The sequence below is a fragment of the Strongylocentrotus purpuratus genome, unplaced genomic scaffold (assembly GCF_000002235.5).
Source record: "Strongylocentrotus purpuratus isolate Spur 01 unplaced genomic scaffold, Spur_5.0 spur5_scaffold_8, whole genome shotgun sequence".
NCBI classification, from domain to species: domain Eukaryota; kingdom Metazoa; phylum Echinodermata; class Echinoidea; order Camarodonta; family Strongylocentrotidae; genus Strongylocentrotus; species Strongylocentrotus purpuratus.
Genome location: NW_022145614.1, coordinates 11640433 through 11659055, shown reverse-complemented (window position 1 = coordinate 11659055; position 18623 = coordinate 11640433). Strand labels below are relative to the sequence as shown.

The 18623-nt window shown below is 38.9% G+C and overlaps 1 protein-coding gene across 1 annotated transcript in view; it reads right to left on the bottom strand.

The window, feature by feature from the left end:
* Positions 1–7549: 7549 nt before the first annotated feature.
* The window catches only part of LOC105439145 (beta-1,4-galactosyltransferase 5-like), a 29144-nt gene continuing 18070 nt past the window's right edge, over positions 7550–18623 (bottom strand). Inside the window, exons 5-7 of the mRNA XM_030975943.1 lie at positions 12441–12628; positions 8535–8759; positions 7550–7936 (exon numbers count right to left, since the gene is read on the bottom strand). Of these exons, the coding sequence (XP_030831803.1) occupies positions 7795–7936; positions 8535–8759; positions 12441–12628 (555 nt within the window). The 3' untranslated portion in view covers positions 7550–7794. The remainder of the gene's footprint in view (positions 7937–8534; positions 8760–12440; positions 12629–18623) is intronic.

The window sequence follows — 18623 nt, the reverse complement described above, 5'->3', positions numbered from 1 at the left end:
AAAATATGCTCATCATAAATGACCCAAAATACTGACGTTCCAATCCTGTTCCTGAACATCGTGTTTTGGATCCTTCTTAATCACGTCCAGGCGCGCCGGAAGCAGTTTGGGATTGGAGGGGGGAGGGATGTAGGGGGGGGGGTAGGGGTGAAAACATCCCAGAAGGAAAAACTAGTTGCAACTGGTCCAGTTGATGAACCAGTAAAAGCCAACCGGTAACCCTGGAAATTGAAATGGGCAAAACTAATCCAGTTGACCCTGGTCAGTTGAACTCAGCCGTTCAAGCATAACTGGACCGGTTAAATCAGTTGGATGTTACTGGTCTAGCTGGGCCACTTGAACCATTTAATAAAACTTCCAAAGAGTTGAACCTCTTGTTGAACAACTGAATTAGTACTTTAGGGTATAAGTATGGCACTTGTACTAATTTTGCCAATGGCAACAACACTTTAATACTGGTTTGTCTGTATTTCCAATGTAAAGGCATTGGTAATAAGTAGACTTGGATGATTCAGATGAACGAAATTTTTCGATATATTTGTATTCTATTGAACTGATTTTAGTTAATAGGGTTTCAATTATTCGTGTTTAGTTAAATGTAATTTAAACGAAGTAGTGAAATGTCCTAATAATTAGCAATTTATATTTGTAGTATTTTCGAAATGAATTGCATATAACTAAGAAAGGATTTTGTTTAGAATCTGAGACAAAGATACCCAATCCCTTTAAAGCTATGTTCTCATGTGAAGTTAAAGGTAACGACCAGTTATGGTCATGCGATTGCATTGTGAAAGAAACGTTGTGGAATCCATCAGAAAAGGTTGATCATCTAGCATATAAGTATTGGTGTGTACTGCAAGGTTCTGGAATCATCAAAATGATAAGAAATTTGGCCCAGTCCTCGTAAAGTTACAAGCACTGTACACAGAAAGATGTATATGGGACTATACACACACGTGCGCGACACGTGCGTTTATCTCTCACAGACCATGTAGATAAACTAATTTAAAAAATATATCAATTAGTAGGCGGTTTCCCGGCAAAATTTGTATCATCATGTATTAGTCAAAACATATTCTTTCACATGATTGGTAATAAGAGCTTCTATTTCATTTTTTGAAATTGGGGCGTTTCCAAAACTGGTCAAACTACATTACATCCAAATACTGTAGATATTATATTTCTTCAACTTCAATTTATATGTCGTCGTTTCTGTTTATCTTGTAATACCTGCTGAATATAGCATGAATTTTTGTAATATTGATAATGAAAATGAATAAATTTCTATAATCCTGTTCTCAATCATGTATTTCTCCATGTTTTAACTTACCTTCTAAAAAATTACAATTGGAAGCCATGCATATTATTTTTTTTTTAATGTAAATACAGGGTGTATGTGAAACCTATGTCCCGTCCCGGAGCTGCTCTATCTCGTGAAGGAATTTTTTCTCGGTTCTGCTCCATATTTGGATCATTAGAGTTTAAATGTGAGGTAGATTTGTGAACAGATAGCTAGATTCCTGATAAACTAAGTATAATATCACTGAACCATGACAATTATTATAAATACATCAAATACGTTATCACGTAGTGCAGTGGTTCCGTAACAAAGTTTTTCATCAAGGGCTCCTCAATTTTGAATGTACTTCATGGTTGAGATGCTCAAAAATTAGTGAGCTTGTCATTATGAATCATTTAGTAAACGAGTTAGGATCTCATCATCATTCATTCTTATCTTATGCAATTCATGTTAACCTATCCTTATATCTATTCATTCCATTCTCTTTTCATCTCATGATCACTACCACCATCATACTAGTACGACACATAAAATACAAGCAAACCAGTTATTATACTTTTTATCAAAATAAATTAGTAATCAATAATCATGGATAATGATTTAGACCTGTTATCTATTTTCAATACAAACAATGTATCCTCTGATAGTAACTATTACTCAACTGACGAATTCACTACTAGTTTAAAAAACACACAACATAAATGAAATACTTCACGTAAATGTTTGAAGTTTAAGCAAACATTGCTGCATTTCTCTAAATAATTTTCCCTTTTCTATTATTTGTGTCACTGAAACTTGGCTTCATAACACTACGCCTAATTTATCTAACTCGCAATATTATACATTGATCGGACAAGATCGCGAAGAAATGAGAAGAGGGGGTGTCGCATTTTATGTCAATGAACATTTACAATTTAAAATCCAAAAATTGAAAGAAAAAAAAATCTTTTTATAAACCATTAATCCAAACAACAAAAATATAATCGTCAGATTAATCTATAGATCCTCTCATAGTCATACAAATTTATTTTGTAGAGATTTGAATAAATGCTTTCATACTCTTACAGGAGAAGGTAAACACTTATATTTAAACATAAACTTGAGTTCTGGTAAAAAAAGAAAATGAATTCTCACAGAATCTAACGAAACTTACACTGAATTTTGGAAGAAAATGTATACTGGCTGAGTAATGAGCATAGAAAGATAAGGAAACCTTGGTAGTACTAGCCCCGACACCATGTGTGTTGTCCCATATACATCTATCTGTGTGATTGTTACTTTACCAAGACTCTGCCAAATTTATGGTGATTTTGATGACTCTAGAACCTTGCATTACACACCATTACTTACATGCTATATGATCAACTTTTCTGATCCATTCCACACCTTTTCTTTCACAATGCAATCGCATTACCAGTACTCAAGTTTATCTTTAATGGGTGACTTAAATATTGACCTGTTATCTCATAGACACTTCTTCATATTACTTATTCTGATAGTTGTTATCCACATATAAATAAACCTACCAGAATTGATGGTCAATCTTCAACCCTTATATAATTTCTTTCTTCCAATATCTACGATAAAAACATTACCAGTGGATTAATATATTCCGATTGATCTCATCATTTGCCAATTCTGTAAATATGTAATCATGAAATGACAATGAAAAAGTCAGCTAAATCAAACATGTACACACAAGAAACACCCCTATAATTATTATATTGAATCATTCAAAAGTGATCTAGCAACAGAAGAATGGTTGGACGTCTTTAATGAATCAAATGCAGATATATTATGACAAAAATATTCCTCTAGTATCAGCTAACAAGAGAAATAAGCGATAAAAATACCATGGATAACAAAAGCAATTCTACAAGGAATAAATTGTACGAGGCTTATCTAACGAACTCTACTGTTCACAAAAAAGACAGATATAAAACATACCTAAATAAATTAACTAACATCATTCTAAATTCTCGTAAAATATACTTTTTCGACAAACTTAATAGAGTGAAATCAAATACAAAATCTACCTGGAAGATAATAAATGATTTGATTGGAAATAAAACAAAAGAATTTCCCAATGAACATTTTACAATAGATGATACAGTTATAAACACTTAAGCCTATATCCGATACCTTTAATTCCTATTTTGTAAATATAGGACCTAATTTAGTAAATAAACTTAAAGGTATTATGTCCCTTTTGCAGCCAACCTCAAATTCTGTAGAACTTTGCAGGAATTATGAATATGTCATGTATGTCCTATCTGTGAAATTTAAACGTTAGCAGTGTCTTCATATTCAAATTATGCAAGGAAACCCGTTTACTCGCTAGACTTCACTGTCAGACACTATTGAGTGACTGGCTTTTTTCTTCTTTGGTAATAACATACATGGAAAGAGTTGTAAAGGGTAGATGGGGCATTTGTCTGCATCAATAACCCACTTCTTGTGATGGCCAAGATTAAACTGATTGAATCTTTGCTCAGCATAAAACGTATGGCCATTTGGTACAATTGTCTGAAAATCAAGACTATTACTTTTGGGCTCTATAGCCCTAAAGTCGATTTCTCAACTAATAGTCGTTATTTTCCCACTTGAAGACATTTTCAAGCCCCACCTTTTTTAGGGAAGTTCTAAATTAGTATTATCTTTCAAATGCAGTTGGAATTTAACTTTCTTTTGGCCTGCAAATGGGACATAGTACCTTTAATACACCGAACGAAAATATTACTACATTTCTTCCTGAACCTTCAAATTTATCACTGTTTTTTAATCACACTAATCCTAATGAAATAACCGAAATAACAAAAGATCTAAAATTAAGTAAATATACGATAATAACTAAAATTAACGATATAAAAAGTGCTTTCCATCCTAAATACATTATACACTTTATCGCTTTTTCTATAACTCACATTTCTAATCTATAAATCAATACCGAAAAAGGCCCGGTTCCTTAAAAATTGCTAAGGTAAATCCTGTTTGAAGAAGAAGAAAAATCCTCACGAAATAAGTAATTACAGGCCTATTTCTATTTTTCCCAGCATATCGAAAATCCTAGAAAAGAATATTTACAATAGGCTCTATAAATTTGTATATACTTTTCAATTCCTAAATCTAAATAATAATAATAATAATAATAATAATAATAGTAATAATAATAATATGTCTTGTTTACCCAGGGTAGCCTCATCAGTATTTATACTGTTCTCCCTGAGGGCCCTGCAATCATAATATTACCTCGGTAATAGGATTCAGGCTTACCCGCAGACAATGGATGCACATTCTCCACTCCCTGGGGAGCATTCCAGCCAGGCGTCATTTTTACAAGCGCACACTTGCTAATCTAAGCACATTAGCTTTCGCATCCTACCGGGTAGCGCATATTTTTTTTACACAACTGTTTAGCCATTTCAGTCAAATATACAGTGCAAACGACTAGAGACGGAGTCTAGCATTACCCTTAGCAGTTTTGTTGGATTGCTGGAGCTGTACATGTGTATACTCGTTATTTGTTTCGGGTTAAATCTATCCTCTCTTCTCTTTCATTATGTATTTCTGTGTTCTCCTTCACTCTATCCTCTTCACTTTTGTCATGTATTTCTTTTTTCTCTTCAATCTATCCTTTTTCTCCTTCGTTAATTTTTTTGTTTTTCCTTCAACTATCCCCCATTCTCTTTCCTCATGTATTTATTTTGTTGTCCTTTATTCTAACCTCTTCTCTTTTGTTTTAGATATTTCTTTGTTTCTCCTTCAATCTATCCTTTTCTCCTTCGTCATCTATTTCTTTGTTTTAATCTGATACATTCCCTTATTTCTCCTTCTTTATCTATTTCCCCTTTCCTTAGTCTATATCTGATCCTCTTAGCTCTTCAATTATGTATGTTTATGTTCTTCCTTTGACTTATCCTCTTCTCTTTCCTTATGTATTTCTTTGTTTTTCCTTCTCCATATCCTCTCCACTATCCTTGTTTTCCCCTTTCTATCATCTTCCCTTCCCTGGGTGTAGGTGCGTGCGCTGACAACCTAGACTCTTTCACCAGAGCACTTCTTGGAATTTTTTCGCGAAAATGGCTAAACAGTTGTGTAAAAAAATATGCGCTACCGGGTACCCATATTACACCTGGGTGGAGAGTGGCCAATGTAAATCAATGTCTTGCCAAAGGACATTAGTGCAGGTGGGACTTGAACCGCGGACCTTGTGATCCACAGTCCGGTGAAATATCCACTCGTCCACGAGGAAATATGGTTTAAGAAAAGGACATGCAACCGACCAAGCTTTAGTACAAAAATATGATAAAATAACGAATGCTATGGCCAATAAATAACATATAATAGGAGTATTTATGGACTTATCAAAAGCCTTTGATACCCTTGACCACCAAATTTTACTCAAAAAACTTCAGTGTTATGGAATTCGTGGAGTTGCACTGGCATGGTTTGAGAGCTATTTATCTAACAGAAAGCAGTATGTAGTGTAAAATGATGTTTTAAATTTCCTGCCTAGCAAATATGGAGTTCCACAAGGGTCAATACTAGGCCCTTTGGTTTTCCTATTATATACTAATGATTTAACCAATACAACACCTTTATCATCATTGTGCTATTTGCTGATGACATTAACAGCGTCTGTTAATTTAAACACTTTAGTAAATACACTTAATAATGAGTTCCCAAATCGGCTAAATCATGAAGGATTCGCGGTCATAATGCACGTGGGGGCGCGTGATACTTGTTCTGACACCACGGACCAAAATAACAACATTTTTCGGGGCAATGTGGCAAGGAAAATTTTCGGGGAAACTAAATCCAAACAAGGTTTAAGAGTCAACAACGGTACGACGAATCGTCTTCCTTTCTTTATATTGTGATGAAACGCCAAAAATTCCGCGCTTCCCGCGGAAAGGGAAACTTCATTTAGACGAGTTGAGAACGATACAACGAATCGTCTTCCTTCTCTAATAATTAAAGGAAATGTCAAAGTTTCCGCGCTTCGCGCGAGAGGGGGAACTGAATTCAGACAAAATTTATAGGACTTATTTAGAGTCGAAAACGGTACAACGAATCGTGTTCTTTCTCTAATAATTTGAGGGAACGTCAAAGCTTACGCGCTTCGCGCGAGAGAGGGAAACTGAATTCAGACAAAATTAATAGGGCTTATTTACAGTCGGAAACGGTACAACGAATCGTGTTCTTTCTCTATATTGTGATGAAACGCCAAAAATTCCGCCCCTCGCGCGGAAGGGGAAAACTTCATTTAGACGAGTCGAGAACGGTACAACGAATCGTCTTCTTTTTCTACTTATTTAAGGAAACGTCAAAGCTTCCGCGCTTCGCGCGAGACGGGAAAACTGAATTCAGACAAAATTAATAGGGCTTATTTAGAGTCGAAAACGGTACAACGAATCGTGTTCTTTATCTAATAATATGAGGAAACGTCGAAGCTTTCGCGCGAGAGGGGGAAACTGAATTCAGATGAATAGGGCTTATTAAGAGTCGAAAACGGTACGACGAATCGTCTTCCCTCTCTAATAATTTAATGAAACGTCAAAACTTCCGCGCTTTGCGCGGGAAGGGGAAGCTACATTCAGATAAGGAATGAGAGTCGAGAACAGTACACCGAATCGTCTGATTTTTCTCATAATTTAATAAAACGTCAAAGCTTCCACGCTTCGCGCGGGAGAAGAAAAAATGAATTCAGACAAGGATTAAGAGTCGAGAACAGTACACCGAATCGTCTGCTTTTTCTCATAATTTAATGAAACGTCAAAGCTTCCGCGCTTTGCGCGGGAAGGGGGGGGGACTGAATTCTGATATGGATAAACAGTCGAGAACGGTACAGCAAATCGTCTTTATTTAATAATAATTTAATGAAACATCTTAGCTTTCGCGCTTTGCGCGGGAGGGGGTGAACTTCATACAGTCAAGGATTAACAGTCGAAAACGGTACATTAATCGTCTTCTTTTCCTAATAATTTAAGGAAACGTCTAAGCTTCCGCGCTTTGCGCGGGAGGCCCATCACCCACACCCCCCTAATGAGCGCGCTTTTAAGTGATTCTCTTGCTCACTACCGCCCTCCCTAAAATAAGATCCTAGCTCCGCGCCTGCATTAATACATAGAGCTATGATGCTGACTAAATTGAAGAAATAATTCGTATATTTATGTCGTCGAGGAAATTGACCATTTTGCGCATAGGCAAGTACTATAGATAGTCCATAGGAAAAATAATTTAGCCTTCGTCCCCGGGTTTATAGGGTTGAATTTGTAAATATTGGACACTTAATTTTGTCGGTAATCGGATTGGTGGCAGGACCAATAAAGCCTTTGGCTTTTCTAGCTGTCTCCATATTCATATATATTTTTGTTGTTGTATTTGTATTGTAAATGTTTCTCTTTAATATGTACGCTATGTTTTGTATTTTATATGTTTGTTATGATGTTTTTATGATGAATGAAATAAAGTTCAATTCAATTCAATTCAATTCAATAATGTGGTTTGATCTTCTTGATGTCGACGCTGACGTTGGTGTAGAGAGTATGGAGGTCGTACACGGGGGTCGGATAAACGATGTTCGACAATCCATCCATTCCGATTCGACGTTTGAATGTGCCCAAAAGAGCTCTCCTGAAGGAAGAATCAGAGGAAAGAACAAAAACATTGATTACCGGGTATGATTTCATTGCAGCTTTGCATTGCAATTCCGTAGTGCTTGACATCAGGTACAACACACTTAAAATCTAAGACCCCCGGAAAGTGGTTACCATGATCCCATTCAATAGTCAACTATGTCGGCATCTATAGTATACACTAGAATGCATGTGTTATGTCCCGGGTTATAATGCCAAAATATATAAAATACGTCATATATACGCTAGACCAGGGGGCACTTAAAAAGTATAAGAGGGTAATATTACAAAAATTAATAAAATAATTATTCATGTATGGTTTTTGACTGTATGTAAACTGTCGAGAAAATGCAAAACACTTTGGTAATAATATGTGTCCGACCACCTTTAGGCAAGTTTTTTTTAATATTAAAAAAAAAAAAACTCGGGTAATCTATTGTGCAATTATAGGGTTAAAAATATTTAATATCTAACTGTTTATAGTAGGGAGGGGGGTATTTGAGTCATTCCTCCAAGAAGCAGGCATGGAAAGTTTGAGTAGGCCTATAAAGAAATATTCATAATCAGATTGCGTCCAAAGCAAATACAATGCCTACCTGTCCTTTCCCTTTGGTGCGCCTTCGTGATGATGCATAATGACGTTATAATACCCGATTGGTCCTTTATCGCGGGTGATTTTGAGGCGAGCGTCCTTGACCCTTAGCAATATTTCATCATCCTCACAACCCCACCCCCAGTAAACGTTAGGAAAGCCGTTGATGCTTCGGATGTTAGCTTTAGTAAAACCAGTGACGCCTCCAAAGGAATCAGCATACGGTAATCTAGAACATAATTAGAATAGCGATGTATTATACCCGTTGCGCACGTGGCGTCATTTGCTTGATGGGGGCCTGCGTGAGTGAAAATAAAAGACTGCAAAATCAATAGTAACACTGGCGTATATAGACCAATTGTTTTCAATGGCTCGGTTGACGCAGGTAATAACGCATGCAGTGACATGGCAAATCTACGAAATTCTCGAAGCGATTATACAGCATATTCAGAAATTGTTTTTAAAAAGGTTAACGCAATAGGTTTAGATAATAGGAAATGCAGTAAAACACTCACGCTTTAACGATTATACAAAAAAAACTTACAAATGTTAAAATAACGCTTACAAAGATAGTTTCCAGGACTATTATGGACAATATGGAGGGACTGCGTGTTTGTGAGGGTCCATGATATTTTGTACACTTTGGAATCGTCACTTTTTGAAAGGAGTACAACACATGATCTGGTGGTGATTGCGCCAAGATCAATATCTAACTCTTATCGAATTCCAAACTTCAACACAGGACCCAATACATTATATGCTCAACCCTAAACCGAACCTCTAAAGTCTAAACCCGATCACAACCCAGGCGCGGATCCAGGATTTTCCAATAGGGGGGGCCGGAAATTTGAAAATTGCGCAGACCATTTTTTCAACTCAACATACCAATACTGACAAGGTCATATTAGAAGCACGATACCGGTAGAATTTTTGACATTTTCATCGGGGGGGGGGGGGGGCTATAGCCTCTTGCCCGGAAAGTAATTTTCTGGTTTCACAATTCGAAATAGTGAGCGAAGCGAGCGAGCAACAATAATTTGTGAAAGTGTTATTTATCACCAAAATAAACGAAAAAAGATATCAAAACTCATATTCGGACAGCTCGCTGTCCCCCCCCCCTCCATTACGCGCGAAGCGCGGAAGCTTTGACCCTTCATTAATTGTTACTAGAGAAGGGAGACGATTTGTTGTACCATTCTCCACTCTTAATCCTTGTCTGAATTCAGTTTCCTCCCGCCCGCGCGAAGCGCGGAAGCTTTGGCTTTTCAAAGCTTTGGCCTAGCTTTCATTAATTATTAGAGAAAAAAGAAGATTTGTTGTACCATTCTCGACTCTTATTACTTGACTGAATTCAGCCCCCCCCCCCCGCCTCCCGCGCGAAGCACGGAAACTTAGGCTTTTCATAGTTTAATGAAATTATTTGAGAACGATGATTCGTTGTTCCATTTTCGACCCTTAATCCTTCTCTGAACTAAGTTCCCCCCCCCCCCCCTCCCGCGCGAAGCGCGGAAGCTTTGGCGTTTCATTAAATTATAAGGGAAAGGAGACGATTCTTTGTACCGTCCTCGACTCTTTATCCTTGTCTCAATTCAGTTTTCCCCCGCCCGCGCGTAGCGCGTAAGCTTTGACGGTTTATTAAATTATTAGAGGAAGAAGACGAATCGTTGTACCATTCTCGTCTCTTAATTCTTGTTTGAATTCAGTTTTCCCCCTCCCGCGCGAAGCGCGGAAGCTTTGACGTTTCATTAATTATTAGAGAAAGAAGAAGATTTGTTGTACCATTCTCGACTCTTATTACTTGACTGAATTCAGCCCCCCCCCCCCGCCTCCCGCGCGAAGCAAGGAAACTTTGGCCTTTCATAGTTTAATGAAATTATTAGAGAAAGATGATTCGTTGTACCATTCTCGTCTCTTAATTCTTGTTTGAATTCAGTTTTCCCCCTCCCGCGCGAAGCGCGGAAGCTTTGACGTTTCATTAAATTATTAGAGAAAGAAGACGATTCTTTGTACCGTCCTCGACTCTTTATCCTTGTCTGAATTGAGTGCCCCCCCCCTCCCGCGCGAAGTGCGGAAGCTTTGACGTTTCATTAAATTATTAGAGAAAGAAGACGATTCGTAACTCTTAATCCTTGTCTGAATTGAGTTCCGCCCCCCCCCCCCCCTCCCGCGCGAAGCGCGGAAGCTTTGTCGTTTCATTAAATTATAAGGGGAAAGGAGACGATTCTTTGTACCATTCTCGACTCTTAATCCTTGTCTGAATTCAGTTCCCCCCTCCGCGCGTAGCGCGTAAGCTTTGACGGTTCATTACATTATTAGAGGAAGAAGACTAATCGTTGTTCCATTCTCGACTCTAAATCCTTGGCTGGATTCATTTTTTCCCCGCCCGCGCGTAGCGCGTAAACTTCTGACGTTTCATTAAATTATTAGACAAAGAAGACGATTCGTTTTACCATTCCTTGTCTGATTTCAGTTGCCCCCCCTCCCGAGCGAAGCGCGGAAGCTTTGACATTACATATAATTATTAGAGAAAGAAGACGATTCGTTGTACCGTACTCGACTTGTCAGAATTTTTTTTTTTCTTTGTCTGCTCCTTTTTCGTCCTATGCATCCTCTTCCTGTCCCTACCGCCCCTGGCTACGCGCCTGATTTAAAGGGGAAATGAAACAATCATGATTGTGATAGCACACAATTAGGTTAGTAGAAATGAAAGGGAGAAAAGATCTATTGCACTAACCATGGATAAATCACGGCCGGGAGCGTCATATCATAGTTTTGTGTTATCGGGCGAGGGCCGGGGCGTAGCAACCAAGCAAGATTTTGCAATGTTGAAATTATGCATTCTAGAAAATTCCGCTATATTTCTTTCAAGCTATATTTCTAAATTTCCTGGGGACGTGTCTCCCTATCGGGCCCAGGACTGCCGCCCCTGTCCATGATTACTACCAACATGAGTTCAAATACAAACACGAGCGAGTTGGTATGAGCTGAATTCAAATCAAGGGCAAAATAAGAGTAATGAAGCGGCCCAACCGTTAATTTAAAATTTGACTGTTGAGTATATAGCTTCTATTTAAAAGACATCCAAAATATTGTGCCCTTTTCAAATTTCTCACTAAAGAGTGATGACCTTTGTAGCGCAGAGGGCTGTTTTTTACGTTTAACTTTGAATCCGCGGCTCGAGATTTTATGCGGCCGGCCCGGCCCCCTCTATTCAATAACGTTTGCCAAACCTTCTGGAATGACCCCAAATCTCCCGATTACAGTTCTCCCTTATTCGTCGTTACTGTCACTTAGCGCCATTTCCTTGTCTTTCCCCCTTTCTCACCGAATCCCCCCCCCCCACCCACTTACTATAGGGTAGCACATGTATGTTCCCTCTGTTTGAAAGCACCCCTCTACCTCCGGTGTAAGTCAGTACGGGCCGGATTTTTGTGTATTACGGGCAGGACTTTGTTGCGTGAAAAGTAACTCTTTATCGGAAATTTTGGAACACAAATTCGGTCCCTCCGACCCCGGAGTGGGAGGGAGGGGGAGGGGGGAGTTGGGCTTTCTTCTTTATCTTTTCTTTTCTCTTTTCTCTTCTCTTCCTTTTTCTTTTCCCTTCTCCTTTCTTTTCTCTTCTCCTTTTTTCTTCTCCTCTTCTCCTTTTTTTTCCTTCTTTTCTTCCTTTTTTTTGCGCCCCCAATAGGGGGGGCCGCGGCCGTTTCGGCCCCCCCCTGGATCCGCCACTGCAACCTATAACTCTGACTCTAAATGACGAAAGTAAACTCGGAGCAAGTGTCGCCAAATAATGTTAGATTCATTTTTTTTAAATGCGATTCGATTATTATTGTCAGTTTATTTAAAGACTGAAAGAGCTGACCGCTGGCCCACTTTAAAATTTATTCACCGAAGTGTAACATTTCTTTACTTGTAATTCCGGTAATCATCCCCGGAAATGAAATGTCTGGGCATTCTGGAACAGCCGTAATAATTATGGTCATCGATGGGTACATGGTCGACGTCATGGATGATGAAGCAATCGTAGTCGGTAAAGTTAAGTGATTCGAGGAACCCGACGTTCATGAGCATCGCGCGGTTGAAGAGTTCCTGATTAGCCTGGACAAAATAGAGAGAGAGAGATAGAGAGAGAGAGAGAATAAAAATCAAGTTTTATCACAATAGTGGAAAGAAAACCTATTTTTTCTCTAGCAAAGAGATAATTGTGTTATACAATGAACCATTCATTTTTAAACACAATTTTCTAGTTGTCTGTACAGCATGTTGTTTAAAATTAATTTGTCTTTTCACGACACCGCATAGTCGTATTAAAGAGAGACGTACATAGATGAAGTATGACAAATGCATGTTTTCGATAGCAAAAATAATTCAGCCAAACCTCAGAGATGAAAACACTTCTCTTTATCAAGAATTTGAAGACAAGTTTAATGTTAAAGGTCTTCATTTTTTACACCTAAACAACGTATCGGAACTTTAAAAAAAAAATTAAAGAAAAAGGCCGTCTATTATTGCTTTCACTGAAACATGGTTAACTCCATAAACGATGAAGAAATTGAAATAAACGGATATAAAATCATACGCCATGATCGATCCTCTAGCTCTGGAGGTGGTGTATGTTTCTATATCAGAAATGATATTGCATTTAATATTATGGATGCTATAAGTACTGGAGATAAGGAATCCATGTGGATAAATTTGCTTATACCAAGATTAAAATCAATTGTTTATGGCGTTCTGTTATTATTATCGAGAAATTGTCCAATACTCTTAGTTATAATACTTTAAACAACGATGGCTTTTTTTTAGGAGACATGAATATTTGTCTTCTACACAAATCGCCACTGGCTAAAAAATATATTGACTTGTTGAGTCTTCACAGGTTCAGTCAACTTATTAAAGAGGCAACACGCGTTACACCTACAGGTTCTTCTCTATTGGATCATGTTGGTTGTAGCAAAGAAAACAAAATAAGTCAAAGTGGTGTTATTGATCTAGGTATTAGCGACCATTCTTTATACTTTCTGTACACGGAAAAAATATTAGACTGCCTATAGGTCATCACAGGACTAATGATATCAGACCCATGAAAAAATATACAGAAGAGACTTTTAATCTTCAACTATCTGTTGTTGATTGGTCACGAATAACTGACTGTACAAATGTAAATGAGGCATGGTCAATATTTCAACATGTTTTTATCTCAAATTTGAATATGATAGATACGATGAGATAAGATAAGATTTTATTTAGATTAGCGCCACTAAAACGGAAACGGATTAGAATAAAACAAAGATCAGAAACTTGGGTGACTAAAGATATTCTTTCTCTAATTTAAGAGAAAAATATAGTATACAAAAAATGAGGAAAAGAGTAAAAGAGGAAACACTCTATAAAAGATACAGAGTATTAAGAAATATGGTCCAAAGAAAGGTGAAAAGGGCTAAACTCGATTACTTACAAAACAAGATAGAAGAAAATAAACAAGATTCGAAAAGGGTTTGGCAGCATCTAAAGAGCTTAGGATTAAAAATAAGAAGCGAAAAGAACAAGAATCTGTCATTACAATTGATAGGGAATTATGTCATGATAAGATGGCCATCGCTAATAAATTCAATTATCATTTCACAAATGTGGCTGCCAAATTAGTAGAAAAACACCCCTTCCAAAGACCCTTTTCAGCGTAGACAATTTTGTATTTGTGAGTTTAACGAAATAAAAGGTGTACGTGAAAACAGCTTCGAGTTATTACCAATCAGTGAACAATTTGTTTTCAAAAGAGTTACGTAAGTTGAATGTAATAAAAAGTACTGGGTAAGACATGATTCTAGCTAAATTTCGAAAAGATGGTGCGAAGGTTTTTATTTAAGCCTTTAAGTTACTTAATGAACCTATCTATCTTGACGAGTACTTTTCCAGAGGATATGAAAATTGCAAAAGTGACTCCACTTTATAAAATGACGTCTATTTCGACGATAGCGACTCCCTCCTTCACTTTCGACGATGTAAGAGCGAGGTGATTTGTATTTCTCGATGACGACGGCTGGTTTCCACACCTTACCATTTTGGTAGAAGACTCGCTCACCAGGTTGTAAAGATGTCAGATCTTTGGATCCCCTGTCATAGAACTGCTTTTGACGTTCTTGCAGTTCCTTCTTCCTTTCCAGCAGGAGCTCTTGATGCACAGGTTGTGGTCCAAGTAGTCTACTCGAAGTGGGTAGCATGGTGTTGGTCCTTCTGCCCATCAGCATCTGTACAGGCGATGGCAGCCCGTCTCCTGGCATGTTTCTATAGGCCAAAAGAGCTAGATGTACATCTTCACCTTGTTTTGCCGACTTCTTCAAGAGACTTTTAGCTATCTGCACAGCTTTTTCAGCTTTCCCATTTGACTGTGGGTATGTTAGAGAAGATGTTGTGTGTCTCAATCCATACTTGACACAAAACTGCTGGAATTCTGCACTGGCATATTGTGGTCCATTATCTGATATTATCTCTTCAGGTATGCCATGTCGTGCAAACTGCTGCTTGAATACTATTATCACGGCTGTACTTGTTGTACTTGTCAGCTTGTTGATTTCAAAGTAGTTGGAATAAAAGTCTACCAGGATGAGATAAGTAGACCCGGCAAACTCAAACAGATCACTTCCAACTTTTTGCCATGGTCTCTCAGGTATGTCATGACCAAGCATAGGTTCTTTCTGGTTACTGGCTCTATGTGTGCTGCAAATCTCACCTCTTTTAACTGTCTCTGCTATTTCAGCATTCATCCCTGGCCAGTATAGCACATCTCTTGCCAGTCTCTTGGTCTTTTCTACTCCTTGGTGACTCTGATGGAGTTTTTTCTAGCATCAGCTTCCTCATCATGGTATGATTACTTTCTGCATTTTGAAGATCATGTCACACTCAGTAGTGATCTCATCCTTGAACTGCCAGTATTGCCTTATTTCTGCTTCTACATCTTGACGTCTCTCTGGCCAGCCTTCTTTGACTCTTTCCATCAGCTTACATAACACAGGGTCTGCTAGAGTTTCTTTCTGCAGCTCATCTAGTCTAGCTGGAGACATTGGAAGATAGTCTACCATGCATACTGGTATGTCTTGGCTCTCCTCGTCGTCTTCACTCTCTGGGATGAAGTCTCTGCTCAGAGCATCAGCAACGTACATCTCAGTGCCTTTCTTGTACTGCAAAGTACAATCATACTTCTGGAGTTTCAGCAGCATTCTCTGTAGACGTGGTGGAATATCCGCAAGAGGCTTTTTCATGATCGACTCCAGTGGTTTGTGGTCTGACTCTACCACAAACTACTAGTGAAATTTCTCAACTCCATACACCACAGCTGCCAGTTCTTTTTCTATTTGGGCATATCGTGTCTCACATTCAGTGAAGGCATTGGATGCATAGGCGACAGGTTTCTCATTCTGAAGGAGTACTGCTCCTACGCCGTTCTGCGATGCATCTACATTTACTACAACTGGCACTTGTAGGTCATAGTATTGCAGTATGGGAGCTTTTGTTACCAGTTTCTGCAAATTCTCGAAAGATCCAGTCTACTCTTGCTGCCACTGCCAGTCATTCTCTTTCACCAAGAGCTTCATCAGAGGTGCAGTCACCTCTGACAAGTTAGAAATAACCTTGCCAAGATAATTTATCATTCCAAGATACCTCTGCATTTCTTTCTTGTTTGTAGGCTGCTTCATGTTTTTGACTGCTTCTACTTTCATCATGTCAGGTTTCAGGCCATCAGCAGTCAGCAAGTGACCAATGTACTTTACCTCATCTACTGCGATTTTGCATTTGCTTTCATTTAGTCTTACATTGTTCTCTTGCAGCCTCTTGAACACAACTTCTAGGTGTTGATCATATTCTTTCCTTGTTTTGCCCCATATCAGGATGTCATCCATCACAACATCTACACCTTCCATGTCTTCCAACATCTGTGTCATTGTTCTTTGGAATATTTCAGGAGCGGAGTTGATACCAAAGGACATTCTGGTATACTTATACCTTCCAAATGGCGTATTAAAGGTACACAGATTATCCAGCCTCACCTGCCTGTATCCACAATTGGCATCGAGTGTACTGAATACTCTGACATCGGAGATACTCGATACTACCTCCTCGATAGTCTTCATGGGAAAGTGCTCCCTCTCTATGGCTTGGTTCAGTTCTTTCGGGTCAAGGCAAATTCTCACTTTGTCGCTGTTCTTCTTGGCGACTGTGACCATGCTGCTAACCCAAGCAGTTGGTTTTGTCACCTTCTCAATGACTTTCAGATTTTCCATTCTCTTCAGCTCATCTTTGACCTTCTCTCGGAGCGCAACAGGTAGCCGTCGAGGAGCATGGATCATGGGGACAGCATCATCTCTGACCTTGATCTTATGTATACCTGGCATGCAACCTAACCCATGAAATAGATCCGCATATCTCTCTTTGATACTATCAGTATCCTGTGCTGCATCGACTCTATCGACCCTCTTGATCAAACCAAGTTCTTCGCTGGATTTAAGTCCCAATATCGGTAGCGTTTGCTTATCAACAACCTGACACTCTAAGTTATAAAACCTGTTCTTATGTTCACAGAGGAGCGTTGTCTTGCCTACTGGATGTATTATATGCTCCGAGTACACCACCAGCCTTGAAAATGAACTCCGCATAGGCGATTTCAACTGTTGTTGTACCATCGCTGGTATGGCGTTACACTGGGCACCTGTGTCCACTTTGAATCGCACTTTCACGGAGCCAAATTTCAAATCAATTAACCAGTCATCTGAGCTCTTTGATGACTGAATGACGTCAACGAAGAAGTCCTGCATTTCTTCTTCAGCATCAACAGCATGAACTGACTTGTTACCATTTCTGCCCTACTGTTCTGGTTTGGATAGTGATGTTTTGCAAACATTTGCAAAGTGATTCTCCTTCTGGCATTTGTTGCATGTTCTGCCATATGCTGGACACTTATTCTTGTCAGCAACTTGAGATTTACCTCTGTACTTGCACTGCTGGACAGTCTTACCACTCATGTTTGGCTTCAACTTCTGAACTGCGTGTACATCCTGGGACTGACCTTTGTCGAACGCTGTCATCCACTCCTTCGACAATACTTCTGCTCTGCAAATTTGAAGACATTTATCGAGCATTAATTCAGACTCACGCAGTAATCTCGTTCTCAGCCCATCCTGGATGCCAAAAATGATTCTGTCACGAATCAGAGAATCCCGGAGATCATTGAAATTACAGTTCGCTGCTAGCAACTTCAACTCTGTCACGTACTGCTCCAGTGTTTCACCACCAACTTGCTGGCGCATGAAAATTTGTATCGATCAACAGTTTCATTCTTGGGCGGATTGCAGTGTTTCTCAAAGGCATCTAACACCGCCTTTAAAGTAACTTCATGTGCTTCTGGAGACTCTTCAGTACTAGGGGTTGACTCTATCTTTAGTGTCTTGAACAGCTCTCTACCCTTTGCTCCTACCAGGTATTGAAAAAGTTTTACCTTTTTCTTTTCATCTGCTGTGACAGACAGGTCAGTGTAAAGCTCAAATTCTTCCCTCCATAGCTACCATACATGAGGAAGATTCCTAGCTTCCAAATCTAAGGGTGATGGAGGCTTCAAATGCTCCACTCCACTGGTTATTCAAACCTCTTGCTGAATTAAAGTTCCCTGTAGTAACTGGTCACTACCTGTACATTATTCAATAGACCGTTTTATGGATGTTGTATCCGGCCACGCCAAAATCGTGGAGTTTCCCTTCCTGAAATTCGCTAAAGATCATACTTGATAGCACAGGTCAGGCGCGTACGCAGGGGGTTCACCCCCCCCCCCCCTTTGGTATTTTTTCGTGTGTAAACCCACCTAAAAAAACCTATTAACCCCCCCCCCTTTTTTTTTTTCTTTTCTTTTGTTTTAATTTTAAAAAAAAAATATTCCCATGGCTGACCTAAAGAAGGTGACCTCATCCCCCCACCCCCCAACGGAAATTTTTTTCAAATTTTCAAATTTCCAGACCCCCCCCCCCCCCCCCCCCCCCCCCCTTGAAAAAATCCTGCGTACGCGCCTGGCACAGGTATTCCATCAACAGTCACTTTCACTTTTGAC